Source organism: Piliocolobus tephrosceles, chromosome 13, assembly GCF_002776525.5.
Source record: "Piliocolobus tephrosceles isolate RC106 chromosome 13, ASM277652v3, whole genome shotgun sequence".
NCBI classification, from domain to species: Eukaryota; Metazoa; Chordata; class Mammalia; order Primates; family Cercopithecidae; genus Piliocolobus; species Piliocolobus tephrosceles.
The window spans coordinates 8,226,487-8,239,349 of NC_045446.1; the positions used below are offsets into that span (position 1 = coordinate 8,226,487).

The 12,863-nt window shown below is 56.1% G+C and overlaps 3 protein-coding genes across 5 annotated transcripts in view; 2 read left to right on the plus strand and 1 right to left on the minus strand.

Annotated features, from left to right (window-relative positions):
* LOC111533669 (pyruvate carboxylase, mitochondrial-like) overlaps positions 1 to 12,863 on the plus strand; it is a 1,148,173-nt gene that overhangs the window by 1,050,505 nt on the left and 84,805 nt on the right. The window lies entirely within an intron of this gene.
* FIBP (FGF1 intracellular binding protein) lies at positions 1,051 to 5,627 on the plus strand. Of its 2 annotated transcripts, none has more exons than XM_023186292.1 (10): positions 1,051 to 1,284; positions 1,486 to 1,684; positions 1,873 to 1,999; positions 3,156 to 3,256; positions 3,905 to 4,059; positions 4,381 to 4,489; positions 4,567 to 4,630; positions 4,906 to 4,992; positions 5,073 to 5,170; positions 5,505 to 5,627. In XM_023186292.1, the coding sequence occupies exons 1-10, from the start codon at positions 1,200 to 1,202 to the stop codon at positions 5,572 to 5,574; spliced, it is 1,095 nt and encodes a 364-aa protein (XP_023042060.1). In that variant the 5' UTR covers positions 1,051 to 1,199; the 3' UTR covers positions 5,575 to 5,627. The 2 variants fall into 2 exon arrangements, with proteins under 2 accessions (XP_023042060.1, XP_023042062.1); XM_023186294.1 differs by having other exon boundaries at positions 3,905 to 4,038.
* Positions 5,799 to 9,706, minus strand: CTSW (cathepsin W). Of its 2 annotated transcripts, XM_023186291.1 has the most exons (10): positions 9,546 to 9,706; positions 9,201 to 9,285; positions 7,977 to 8,090; positions 7,196 to 7,350; positions 6,999 to 7,095; positions 6,837 to 6,917; positions 6,623 to 6,748; positions 6,389 to 6,453; positions 6,108 to 6,308; positions 5,799 to 6,035 (listed from the first exon to the last, which is right to left on the minus strand). In XM_023186291.1, exons 1-10 carry the CDS (start codon positions 9,630 to 9,632, stop codon positions 5,925 to 5,927), a joined length of 1,122 nt encoding a protein of 373 aa, XP_023042059.1. In that variant the 5' UTR covers positions 9,633 to 9,706; the 3' UTR covers positions 5,799 to 5,924. The 2 variants fall into 2 exon arrangements, with proteins under 2 accessions (XP_023042059.1, XP_023042058.1); XM_023186290.1 differs by lacking the exon at positions 6,389 to 6,453.

Below are 12,863 nucleotides of genomic sequence, written 5' to 3' on the forward strand. Positions count from 1 at the left end.
TAAGATGGTGAAACCCCGTTTCTACTAAAAATACAAAAATTAGCCGGGCGTGGTGGGAGGAGCCTGTAATCCCAGCTACTCCGTAGGCTGAGGCAGAGAATTGCTTGAACCCGGGAGGCGGAGGTTGCAGTGAGCCGAGATCGCGCCACTACACTCCAGCCTGGGCGACAGAGCGAGAAGGCTCTGTCTAAAAAAAAAAAAAAGTATTTAAAAAGATTGGGCCGAACCCTGTGTGGGCCGAACCCTGCTGGGAGGGGACATAAACAGGGAGATTGGTAACTGTGACAAGGAGCAAGGAGGGCTAAGCAGAAAAACGGCTGGGGCAGTGTCAGTGGGGGTGGAGAGGACAGATACTAGAAATATTCGGGAGGCAAATCAGCCGAACTGAATGTGGGGAGAGAGGAGTCTGGGAGAACGCCCAGGTTTCTCCTATGAGAACTGGTGGATGTTAGGGTTGTCACTGAGATAGCGACGCAGTAAAGAAACAAATGGGGAGAGCGAGAGGTCTGTCTAGAATATGTTGAGCTTTTGAGGGGCTTACGGGAAGAGTGTGGACGGACTTGGCCAACAGGCGGCCCCTCCGGATGTGAACTTCCAGGCAGAGCTCATTAGAGACGTCAGTAGCTCGTGGGGATGGGGGTGTGGTTAAAACCAAGGTGGGAGCAGGCGCCCCAGGCCCAGGAGAGGTGCTCATGCGCAGGATGGACAAAAGGGTCTCCAGCAAGAGCCCGAGGAAGTCGGGCCATAGCCCATTTTTGCGGAGAAGAGATTTAGTACAGAGCCCTGTGAAACCCCCTAAGTTTAGGATACAGGTCAAACTTAGGAGGTCCCGAAGAGGGGAGAGAAGGTGGGAGAAAAGCCAGGAGGAAGTGAGGGGAGAGGTTGCGCGGACCGTGGAGATGAAAGGAGGAACTCGCTTCGTGCTCCTGCAGACCGCCTAGGGGAGACAGGACGCAGGAGCCCTCGACTCCCCCTGCCGGCGGGAGGAAGCGTTGCTCCTCCGCGCAGACCTCCCCCTCTCTTCCCTCGCTGCTCCCGCCCCGTCCCCGCCCCCACTGGCTGTGTCCCGGAAGTGGTCCTATGTTGGGTCCGCATGCCGGGAGCGGAATCTCGGCACTCCCGGAAGTGGCCTGGAGGCGGCGCGCCAGGCCCGAGCGGTGCTCACTCCTGCTCGGGGCGCTGCGGCCCCGGGCGTCGCCATGACCAGCGAGCTGGACATCTTCGTGGGGAACACTACCCTTATCGACGAGGACGTGTATCGCCTCTGGCTCGATGGTTACTCGGGTCCGTGAGGGGCGTGTGGGGAAGCCCGTCAGCGGAGCGGTTGTTTTGAATGGGAGAGGGGGCGGGGCTAGGACTTGGGCATCCTTTAGGGAAGTGGGCAAGCGCCTGGGAATAAGCGGTGTTATAGGGGTAGAGAATGTAATCCCTTAAGGGCTTCTGGCGTCGGCGGGGCGGGCCCTGATGCTAGCGCCCACTTTCCAGTGACCGACGCGGTGGCCCTGCGGGTGCGCTCGGGAATCCTGGAGCAGACGGGCGCCACGGCAGCGGTGCTGCAGAGCGACACCATGGACCATTACCGCACCTTCCACATGCTGGAGCGGCTGCTGCACGCACCACCCAAGCTACTGCACCAGCTCATCTTCCAGATTCCGCCCTCCCGGCAGGCACTACTCATCGAGAGGTGCTCACCCTGTGGGATGGTGGAGACATCAACCAGTCTGACTGTATACCCATTTTCCCGGCTGAAACAGGCCCAGGGAGGGATGGGACTTACCCAGCCATCAGAAAGTTGAGAGCAGAAGGGGTCAGACCCAGGCCCCCTTTCCTCTCTTTTGTGGGGGGGTCAATGGTGTTGTCTGACTCCACAAGGTACTATGCCTTTGATGAGGCCTTTGTTCGGGAGGTGCTGGGCAAGAAGCTGTCCAAAGGCACCAAGAAAGACCTGGATGACATCAGCACCAAAACAGGCATCACCCTCAAGAGCTGCCGGAGACAGGTGGGCACTGCACCCACACAGACACAGCATCCCATTTGCACTTCACTCCCTCTCTTTGACCACTGCCCCAGCTCCAGCCTCTAACTGTGGCAGCAGCTTCATACCTAGTCTTCTCCTCCCTTCCCCTTTCCCCTCCTTTTTTTTTTTTTTTTTTTTTGATGGAGTCTTGCTCTGTGCCCCAGGCTGGAGTGCAGTGGTGTGATCTCGGCTCACTGCAACCTCCGCCTACTGTGTTCAGGCGATTCTTGTGCCTCAGCCTCAGCAATAGCTGAGATTACAGGTGCCTACCACCACACCCGGCTAATTTTTGTATTGTTAATAAAGACAGGGTTTCACCATGTTGGCCAGGCTTGTCTTGAACTCCTGGCCTCAAGTGATCATCTGCCTTGGCCTCCCAAAATGCTGGGATTACAGGTGTGAGCCACTGTGCCTGGCTCCCTGTTGCTCCTTCCAAGCTATCCTGTACTGTATGGCCAGAGTGACATTTCAGAAGCCCAGATCTGACTTTGGGCTCTCACTGCCTCCTGGGTAGCAGCTGCACTTCTTGGCTTTGACCTATGGACTGTCCTGTGATCTCGTCCCTGCAGACCTCTCTAGGCTTACATTTCTCCAGTCCCCAGGCTTTCCTTTACTCATGTTGCTCTACCTGGAGGGTACTATTCTTGGCAATATCTACCCCTTGAAATCCAAGACAGGAGATGAGATGCCACCTTCTCCACAAGCCTTTTTGATACGCCAGGAAGAAATAACCCTTCTGGGCCTTTGATGCCTTTCTTTTGTATCTCCTGTGAGCTTTCTGTTTATAGCTTAGCATTTGTTTTTTATTTTTTAGTTCCTGGGGCTTAGCCAGGAAATTCTGTTCCAACTCAAACTTGTGAAGATCTGGAGAGCATGGTGCTAAAATGGGGTTGGATTTAGAGAGAAGATTGAGTAAACATTTATCCAAGGCAAGATACGGCAGGAGCTGCTAAGCATTTGAGTTGATAACAAGTACTAATAACCAATAGTTGGTTGAAGGAATAACAGATGCTAAATCAGCACTTGCCGACTGGATAGGTGGATGGGGAAGGGAAGTATGTTCAGTAAGTGGTTTATTGGGTGAGTGACATGGTGGACACTCTGACCAGTCCTCTCTTCTACTTTAACTGCCCTGCAGTTTGACAACTTTAAGCGAGTCTTCAAGGTGGTAGAGGAAATGCGGGGCTCCCTGGTGGACAATATTCAGCAACACTTCCTCCTCTCTGACCGGTTGGCCAGGTGAGGAGCTAGCCACCTCCCCATCCTGCACACTACTTCCCTAGGCCCTGAGGCTCGTCCACCTTCCCTACCCCAACCCTTCTGACCTCCTTAGTATGCTGGGGGAATGATTATCCCACTTTTTGGTCTGTACTTTTTGTGTTTTTTTTTGAGACGGAGTTTCACTCTTGTTGCCCAGGCTGGAATGCAATGGTGCAATCTCGGCTCACTGCAACCTCTGCCTCCTGGTTCAAGCAATTCTCCTGCCTCAGCCTCCCGAGTAGCTGGGATTACAGGCTTGAGCCACCGCACCCAACTTGGTCTGTACTTTGGACCAGACTGACCTGGATGCAAAGCACAGTCCAGCGATTTCCAGTTGGGCTGTTGAGAGATGCCATATGTAAAGCCATGGCACAGCCCTGGCACTTACAAAGTGCTCAGTAAATAGTAACTGTTACCCTTATGGTTTCCCACTGTATCCACTAGGAAACTTGGGCTGGAACCTTCTCTTCGTACAGATGGGGGAAGGGCGTAGAGAAGTGACTTGAGACATGTCACACAGCGACTTGAGGTGGAGAGAGGCCAGAACTCGGACACCCAGCTGAGGTTGCAGCTGCTTCCTAAGAAGGAATTTCAAGCCCTAAGAGGACCCTCCTCTCTTCTGTGCAGGGACTATGCAGCCATCGTCTTCTTTGCTAACAACCGCTTTGAGACAGGGAAGAAAAAACTGCAGTATCTGAGCTTCGGTGACTTTGCCTTCTGCGCTGAGCTCATGATCCAAAACTGGACCCTTGGAGCCGTCGGTGAGGCCCCCATTGACCCAGGTGCCTGGATGCCTCCCCATCCTCAGGACCTGATTCCCCACCAGTAGTTTCTCCCACAGGACCCCGGTTCCCAGCATTCGCTTCTGTTCAGGGCCCACACCCAGGCTCCCCCGCCCATAGAATGTTTTCCCCACACACAGCTTGTCTGCAGACAAAGGACCTATAGCCTCTCTGTGGCCCGGGACATGTCACTGCATCTCTCTGACACTCCATTTCCTCTTCTGTCCCTAGGGGGGAAATGAGGTAGTGGGTGAGGAAAGGCTTAGGCTATCCCAGGAGGGGATTTTATCACACACCACAACCCCCTTCATGGCCTCATAGACTCGCAGATGGATGACATGGACATGGACTTAGACAAGGAATTTCTCCAGGACTTGAAGGAACTCAAGGTGCTAGTGGCTGACAAGGACCTTCTGGACCTGCACAAGAGGTGACCTTATAGGGGGCCATGGGGCAGGGCCTGCAGTAGGGGCCCAGGAGGCTATAGGTGTGACCCGGTCTCTGCAGCCTGGTGTGCACTGCTCTCCGGGGAAAGCTGGGCGTCTTCTCTGAGATGGAAGCCAACTTCAAGGTCTGTGGTCCCATCCAGCCTCTGGCCCTTGGCATCGTCAGCCTCCAGTTCGCCACCCCTACTGGGCAGCTCTGCCCCTCCCAGGGACTGGCCAGCAGGTGGCGCTGCTGCTCCCTCTGGTGGCCCCTGACGGGAGCAGCTCATAAACAATGGGGACTTGGTTGATGGAGGGAGGTGGATGGATCTGGGGAGGGACCTACTCCTCCCCCAGCTTCTGTGCTCAGCTCCCAACTTCTGGGGCAGAAAGCAGAACTCCAAGGATCCCTGCCCCACAGAACCTGTCCCGGGGGCTGGTGAACGTGGCCGCCAAGCTGACTCACAATAAAGATGTCAGAGACCTGTTTGTGGACCTCGTGGAGAAGGTGAGCTGTTGTGCCCTCTGATGCCCAACCTAGCCTGTTCCCGGCCTAGACAAGTGCTAAGTATTCTCTTGGGCCCACAGTTTGTGGAACCCTGCCGCTCCGACCACTGGCCACTCAGCGACGTGCGGTTCTTCCTGAATCAGTATTCAGCGTCTGTCCACTCCCTTGATGGCTTCCGGTGAGCAGTCCTGTCCTCCTGTCCAGCTTGGCCTTGCCCCAGCCTGCCACCTGCCAGGACCTCGCCTCCTGCAGACTCAGGGTTCCTCATTCTGCTACCCTGGGGGTAGGACCAAAGCTCTAGCTCCCCCTCTTAGAAGCTGTGTGATTTGGGGCAGATTTCTTAACCTCTCCATGCCTCAGTTTCCTCATATACAAACTGGGGTTCATCATGAGAAGAATTGTAAGAATTTTCTAAGGGCGAAATGAATGAAGGTGTAGAAAGCACTCAGGGCAGGGCCTCCACCACGGTGAGTGTTGTGAAAACTCAGCTGTCACTGTTCATGTTCTTACAGACACCAGGCCCTCTGGGACCGCTACATGGGCACCCTCCGCGGCTGCCTCCTGCGCCTCTATCATGACTGAGGCCCCGCCCAATGTCCCGCCCACACTGACAATAAAGTTGCCTTGAGTTTGGAGACTGGTCCTCGCTCCGGGGAGCAGGTGAGGGGCGTGCAGATGTGCCTGTGTCTGTCTCTGAGCACCTGGTGTCCGTGTACAAGGATGGACATTTACTGTGGCCCCTTGGGAACTGGGTCATATCTCAGGGAATGGTGTCTGCGCTCCGCCCATCCACCAGAAGAGTCCACTCACAAGCCAGAGGTCGTGGTTTATTCAGGCTGTATTGCCATTGGGAAGATGGGCAAAAACCTGGGGATAGGGCTGGCGAGGAGGCAGCTGGCCTAACAGGACAGAGCTGAGGGGGCCAGGTGGGTTCAGGGAGGGCAGGAGACTCGGGGCTTCACATCCGGTTTCTGCACACGGGCAGTGAGCGGGTACTTGGTGATGCCACAGGTATTGCTCCCTCGGTGCAGCCGGAAGTAGCCCTAGAAGGTTAGGGGACACGGGTGGGAAGAGGCCTGTTCTGCTTTGCCCCTCCCCCAATAGATCACACTCACCTTCTCTCCCCACTGGGCCCCCCAGGAGTTCTTCAGGATCCAGTATGGGGCGGGGTGTGGAGGCTGAGGCTGGGCTGAGACTGCCCCTGCCCATATCCCCTCTGACTTGACGCTGCCAAAACCCACCAGCAGGACAGAGTGGTCTACAAGCTGGGGGTCGCAGGTGGTGGGTGTGGCCTTGATCACACCTTTCTGGTACAGCTGCAGGGGGTGGGGGCCGAGGGGCTGAGTGTAGGGCCAAGTCCCCTGTATTCCCCTCCCCCGCCAGCTCCCCCTCCCACCTGCAGGGGCTTCATGTTGATGGTCACGGTGATGGGGCCGTAAGTGGCCAGGTACTGGGCGATTCCTGGGGACGGGAGCATCATCAGACCCTTGGCATGTGGGCATGTGGGTTTCTCTCTCGCTCCTTCGCTCCCCACACCCCCTCTTGTCTTCCTAGCCCAGTCGCCCAGTGTGTCTGCCTCTGCCCTGGTGTCTGTCCCTGCCCTCCGCCCATGTCCCTGCCCTGCCCGCACTGTGCTCGCTGTTCTGCAGCATGATGAAGTCCTGGATCCAGGCCACCTTGTGGTACTTGTTGGCGTGGCACCCTTGGGCTCTGACTTTGCCCTGGAACGGGTAGTCCTTTTCACTGGCCAGGCCGCCTGCAGATAAGTAAGACAAGGGGGAGGCTCCGCTCCTGCCCACCCTGTTCCCCTGCAGATGCACAGAGTGGCAGGGCAGCGCACTCACTGTTGTTGAGGACAGTTATGAACGCATCCCAGACGAAGCCACCGTGGCAGCCATCCCCACAGCGACCACAGTCCAGCAGTTCTGGTGCAAGAAGGGACAGTGTGGGTGACCAGGCCCTAGGCCTCCCTTCCCTGTCACACCCGCACCCTCTCTCAGCCCTACCCTGCACGGAGACATCCACGAAATCCCAGAAATTGATGCGCCACAGGGCCTCTATGTTGCCTGCTGCTGCCATGGCCCAGCAGCAGTTGCAGTTTTTCTGGAGGGCGAGAGGGTGAGGTGGGGCTCGGTGTTCGGGCCATGCCCCTCTCCTTCCCACCACTTAGCTGAATTAGAGCGAGCTGGGTAGGGGCAGATACCTGGTCCTTGATGGGTGAGATGGCACCGGCCACCTTCCGCCAGTCACAGGTGAAAGGCACTGACTCCTCTGGCTCTTCGGGCCCTATCTCTCTGCCCATGCCGGGGACCCTTCCAGCTGCCCTCCGATACCCATAGAGCTGGCCAAACTCCTCCTCTGGGGAACAGACAGGGCCACTGAGGTCTCTGTTTTGACCCCTTCTCCCTGTTCTGCCTCTCCCACTCCAGCCCTTGGTCCCATAATGCCCTGAGGGGCAAAAAGGCAAGGATAGGCCGTGCGTGGTGGCTCATGCCTATAGCGTGGTGGCTCATGCCTATAATCCCAGCACTTTGGGAGGCCAAGGCAGATGGATCACTTGAGGTCAGGAGTCCGAGACCCCATCTCCACAAAAAGTAGAAAAATTAGCTGGGTGTGGTCGTGCGGGCTTGTAGTCCCAGCTGTAATCCCAACTGTGATTGCACCATTGTACTGCAGCCTGGACAACAGAGCAAGACCCTGTCTCAAAAAGGCAGGGGTGCCGAGCCTAGAGAGGCTGGACTCCCTGCTGGGTGCTTCCGTGCAGCTGCTGTGCTGGCCCCTAGGCTGGGCTAGGACACAGGGCTGCAGAGATTCTGCCCCTGCACTGGGTGATTTGATACCAGCACCCAAGCCCCTGGTCCTCAGGGAAATGAATTTCCTTCCCTGGGAAGTGAAAATCGAAGGTCCACTGGGTCCAGCTGCCAGTGTCCCTGGGGAGACTGCTTCCCCCACCACCACCTACAGGCCAGAAGGGTTAATGGTACCTGTGAGGTCACTGAATGGAGTCACCCCAAACTCAGCTGTGCCCAAGTCCTCCTCCTGCAGCCGCTGAGCCTGGGCCAGGTTGTGGGCAAAGATGTCCAGGCGGCGAGCATGCTCTGGACCAAGAGGGAGTTGTCCTAGGCTGACTCCCAAACCCTCAGGGGCAGGAAGTAGCCACTGGCTGGGCACCCTTCCACCCACACCCACCCAGTTGAGCACTGGCTCCTTTCGTGTAGCCCCTACAAGGCCCCACTGCAGATACCCAGGCCCAGGAAGTGATTACCCAGCCCACTAGGGTTGGGTTTTCCCCAGAGGCAGCGAGAAGACCATCTCTGGCCACCCTGGGTGGGAAGCCAGGCAAGGGGTCTGGTGGCAGTGACTCAAGGAAAGGATGTGCGGCCAGAGACCAGCTTCCTGCCAGGCCACCTCCTTTACACCTCTGACCACAGGAGGAGAGCTGGAACATGACGGGGAGAGGAGACGACGGCACGGGCAGCCTGGGCTAAAAGGCACACGCAGACCAGCCCCCTAGAAAGATCAGTACAGTGAAAGGGCAGGGGCAGGGGTTAGGTCATGGGCTAGAGAAGAAGTCCCCACCGTCGGGACAAAATGGGTGTCCTTGCGTGTTTGCTGAATGAACGAATGACTAGGTGGTGGCCCCCTGCCCACTGCCTGGAATCGCAGGGAAGTGACTGCGGAGCCAGGGGATCACGTAGGACTAGGGCAGGACGTCACCCCTGCCACTGCCCTCCAGATCCATAGCAAAGAATGATCCCGGACCCACCCACACTTTCAGGAAACCAGGGAGCACATGCCCAGCCCTGCCCTGTCCTGCTCAGTGGCCTTGGCCATGCCTGTTCCCCACCCTGAGCTTCGATTTTTTCATCTATTACAAAGTGGTATGGCTGGGCTCGGTGGCTCGCACCTGTAATCCCAGTCCTTTGGGAGGCTGAGGCAGGTGGATCACCTGAGGTCAGGAGTTCAAGACCAGCCTGGCCAACATGGTCAAGCCCTATCTCTACTAAAAATGTAAAAGTCAAGTGTGGTGCATGCCTGTAATCCCAGCTACTTAGAGGCTGAAGCAGGAGAATCGCTTGAACCCGGGAGGTGGAGGTTGCAGTGAGCCAAGATGACGCCATTGCATTCCAGCCTGGGCAACAAGAGTGAAACTCCGTCTCAATAAAAAAGTGGGGGCTTGGAGTGGAGATGTATGTGCCCTGTGATACCTTCTGGGCTCGGGTAACTCCGGTTGAACTGGATCTGGAACAGCTTGAAGGCCTCTTTCAGCTCCAGCGGCTGGGGACCGAGGTCCTGGCAAGGAACCAAGGGTAGAGAGGGGCAGTGGGCAGAGGAATCATTGCTGGGGCCGCACCTTAGCTCCTAGCCATGCAAGGACTGGGCTAGGGGTCAGCCAGTTAGCCTTTTCTGTCTTCCCATGTGCCCTTGGGCACGTCAGCCCCCTCTCCAGCCTCAATGACTCCCTCTGAAAAATGAGAATGACAGGCCAGCTATTTCTGAAGGGGTGACCCCAGGTGTGGGACTGGCAGTGGTAAGGTTTTGGGAGCACTTACCTGGGCCCTAAGGGAGCCTCTGATGCCTTGGGCTAGGCCTGCCAGCAACAGGGCCAGGAGGCAGGAGGGGTGGGCAGTCAGTGCCATGCTGGTGCAGTCTGGAGTGGCATGGAGGCAGGAAGCCGTGCAGATAGAGGGTGTGAGGGCGGGGCTGGAGAAACCACGAAGGGGAAGACAGGCTTGGTGGGTGGGGGGTGGACCCCTAGAACCCACAGGCCTTCAGGGTTTCAGTCCTCTGCCTGTCTGCTCCCCAACCCACCCCTTTTTCTTTCTTTCTTTTTTTCTACCCAGGTTGGAGTACGGTGGCACAATCTGAGCTCACTGCAACCTCCACCTCCCGGGTTCAAGCGATTCTCCTGCCTCAGCCTTCCGAGTAGCTGGGACTACAGGCATGCACCACCATGCCCAGCAATTTTTTTGTATTTTCAGTAGATACAGGGTTTCACCATGTTGGTCAGGCTGGTCTCGAACTCCTGACCTCAGGTGATCCACCCGCCTCAGCCTCCCAAAGTGCTGGGATAACATGCGTGAGCCACTGCGCCTGGCCAAAGGAACCACTCTTGCTCATACTATGAAGCTCAGTCACCTCAATGGCTGCCTCTTTCAAGAAGCCTTCCCTGCTTCCCCAACCTCTGGTAGAAGCTTTGCAGCCCCTTCAGCCCAGCTGCACCTGTGCCCATTGGGCATCTGCCTCCAGCCACACCAGAAGTGTTCAGTTTGCTCGTGTCCTCGGTGCCCAGGATAGGGCTAGGCATGGGGCAGTCTCGCTAGGTGTTTGTTGACTGAACAATTGATCATCATAAGTTGTAAACAAGAAAGCAGGCTGGGCACAATGGCTCATGCCTGTAATCCCATCACTTTGGGAGGCCAAGGTAAGAGAATCATTTGAGCTCAGGAGTTGGAGACAAACCTGGGCAACTGAGCAATGCTTCATCTCTACAAAAAAAATAATAATAATAAAAGTTAGCCAAGCATGGTGGTGCTCTCCTGTAGTCCCAGCTACTGGGGAGGCTGAGGCCAGTGGGATTGCTTGAGCCTGGAAGATTAAGGCTGCAGTGAGCTATGATCATGCCACTGCACTCCAGCCTGGGTCCAAGATCCTGTGTCAAAAAAACAAAACCAGGCCAGGCGTGGTGGCTCACGCTTGTAATCCCAGCAGTTTGGGAGGCTGAGGCGGGTGGATCACCTGAGGTCAGGAATTCGAGACCAGCCTGGCCAACATGGTGAAACCCTGTTTCTACTAAAAATGCAAAAAAGTAGCTGGATGTGATGGCGGGTATCTATAATCCCAGTTACTTGGGAGGCCGAGGCACGAGAATCGCCTCGGGAGGTGGAGGTTGCCGTGAGCCGAGATTGCGCCATTGCACTCCAGCCGGGGCAACAAGAGTAAAACTCCATGTCAACAAAACAAAACAAAACAGGAAAGCACAGAGTCAGAGTCCAGGAGCAGCTATTGCTGCTAGTGCCTCCCATTCCTCATCCCTCCCATGGTCTAGGGATGAGGATGAAGAGACAGAAGGATAACTGTGAGCATCACAGACAGAGGGAGGCCAAAACCTAACTTGTGAGGTCAAGGGCTGGGCAGCAGTATTAACACCCGTTACTGCTGCCTTTGTTCTAAGTGGGTCCTTGGGCTGGAGACCTCCCCTCTAGGAGTTCAGGCTGAGAACTGGTGACCAAGACCAGAGAAGGGTGTGAAGAGCTGGCTCTCTAGGCTTCCATGGGGCGGGAGACAGGACAGCTGTAATCCTGGGATTTATTCACTTACATGCTCACTACTGCATTTCTTTATTAGGATTCCTCCCAGGGTCGTGAGGCCACACTTTGTCGCCCTGTCCAGAGTGTAAGCCAAGGGGCTTCTCTCTTTGAAAAGCATGCTGCTGCCTTTATTGAAATGCCATGGACAGACCATCCCCAGAGTGGTGCCTGGCCCTGTGGTTCTAGAGCCCAGTTATGGGCCCCAGCCAGGCTTATCCTGTTGTGTGACTGATGGTTAAGGCTCCATGTCAGCCCTCATAGGTGGAGGTCCCAATGTGGGTCTCTTGTGATGGTAGGATGTGGGAGGCCACGGGGAGGAGGGACTGGAGGTGTGGGGCCCAGTGGCCTTCCTGTTTGATCCCCTCTTTCCTTCCCTTGAACGAGAGCTCCCAAGGCCAGAAGGTTTGGGTCTGTTTTTAGTCAGTGCTGTGTCCCTGGTGCCTAGCACCACAGCATCTGCTTCACAGTGGCCACTCAGTAAACATTTTTTGTTTTGTTTTGTTTTGTTTGAGACGGAGTCTCACTCTGTCACCCAGGCTGGAGTGCAGTGTCACGATCTTGGCTCACTGCAACCTCCGCCTCCCAGGTTCCAGCGATTCTCCTGCCTCAGCCTCCCAAGTAACTGGGACTACAGGTGCGCGCCACCACACCCAGGTAATTTTTTTGTATTTTTAGTAGAGACAGGGTTTCACCATGTTGGTCAGGCTGGTCTCAAACTCCTGACCTCAAGCAATCCACCTGTCTCAGCCTCCCAAAGTGCTGAGATGACAGGCATGAGCCACTGCGCCCAGCTGAGTAAGCTTGTTGAGTGGATCAGTGAACTTCCTCCACCCACTTACTCATGTGTCCCTTCGCCTGCCGACACTGCAGATCCTTGCTGTCACCCAGTAAGGGGTGGGCCACAGGCACAGGGGCCTCACTGCCTGAGAGGAACTCACTACTTGGTCAGAGAGAGACACTGATCCAGTGGTGTCTGGGACCTTGAAAGGGACCCAGTGCAGAGCAGGCCAAGGCAGGGAAAGTCACTGAGGGTGCAGAGGACCAGGGAGGCATTCTGAGGAGGCAACTCCAAGTGGGAGGCTCACTCAGGCTGGAAAGTGCAAAGATGGAGGTTCAGGTCCGGGTTGTGCACCAGCCGTGCACTGAGTCATCCCCCCGGGCCTCATGTCTTCATCTCTAATTGGCAATGACAATTCTCAGGCTGAGGCTTGAGTGGAATGATACTTAGTGGAGCACCCACCACTGTGGCACACAGTGGGTGTTCGCAGGGCGGGTCCTTAATGCTCTAATATGAGGCAAGGAGTTCAGCGGGTCTTGAAGTCCGTGGGACATGAGTGCAAGTCCCATGGACAAGTCTCTCAGCCTCCCTATCTGTGAAACGGGGTGATAGCAGCACCCCTTTCCTGCCTTTTTTATATTTTCTTTTTTTGAGACAGGGTCTTGCTCTGTCGCCCAGGCTGGAGTGCAGTGGCACGATCTCGGCTCACTGCAGCCTCCACCTATCAGGTTCAGGTGATGCTCCTGCCCCAGCCTCCTGAGTAGCTTACAGGTGTTCACCAC

Excerpts from the sequence above, each read along its gene's own strand:
- FIBP (XM_023186292.1), top strand. The coding sequence starts at position 1,200 with ATGACCAGCGAGCTGGACATCTTCGTGGGGAACACTACCCTTATCGAC. Across the intron at positions 1,285-1,485 it reads CTGGCTCGATGGTTACTCGG|TGACCGACGCGGTGGCCCTG; the intron begins GTCCGTGAGGGG and ends CCCACTTTCCAG. Across the intron at positions 1,685-1,872 it reads CAGGCACTACTCATCGAGAG|GTACTATGCCTTTGATGAGG; the intron begins GTGCTCACCCTG and ends TGACTCCACAAG.
- CTSW (XM_023186290.1), bottom strand. The coding sequence starts at position 9,632 with ATGGCACTGACTGCCCACCCCTCCTGCCTCCTGGCCCTGTTGCTGGCA. Across the intron at positions 9,286-9,545 it reads GAGGCTCCCTTAGGGCCCAG|GACCTCGGTCCCCAGCCGCT; the intron begins GTAAGTGCTCCC and ends GTTCCTTGCCAG. Across the intron at positions 6,036-6,107 it reads GGGCCCAGTGGGGAGAGAAG|GGCTACTTCCGGCTGCACCG; the intron begins GTGAGTGTGATC and ends CTAACCTTCTAG.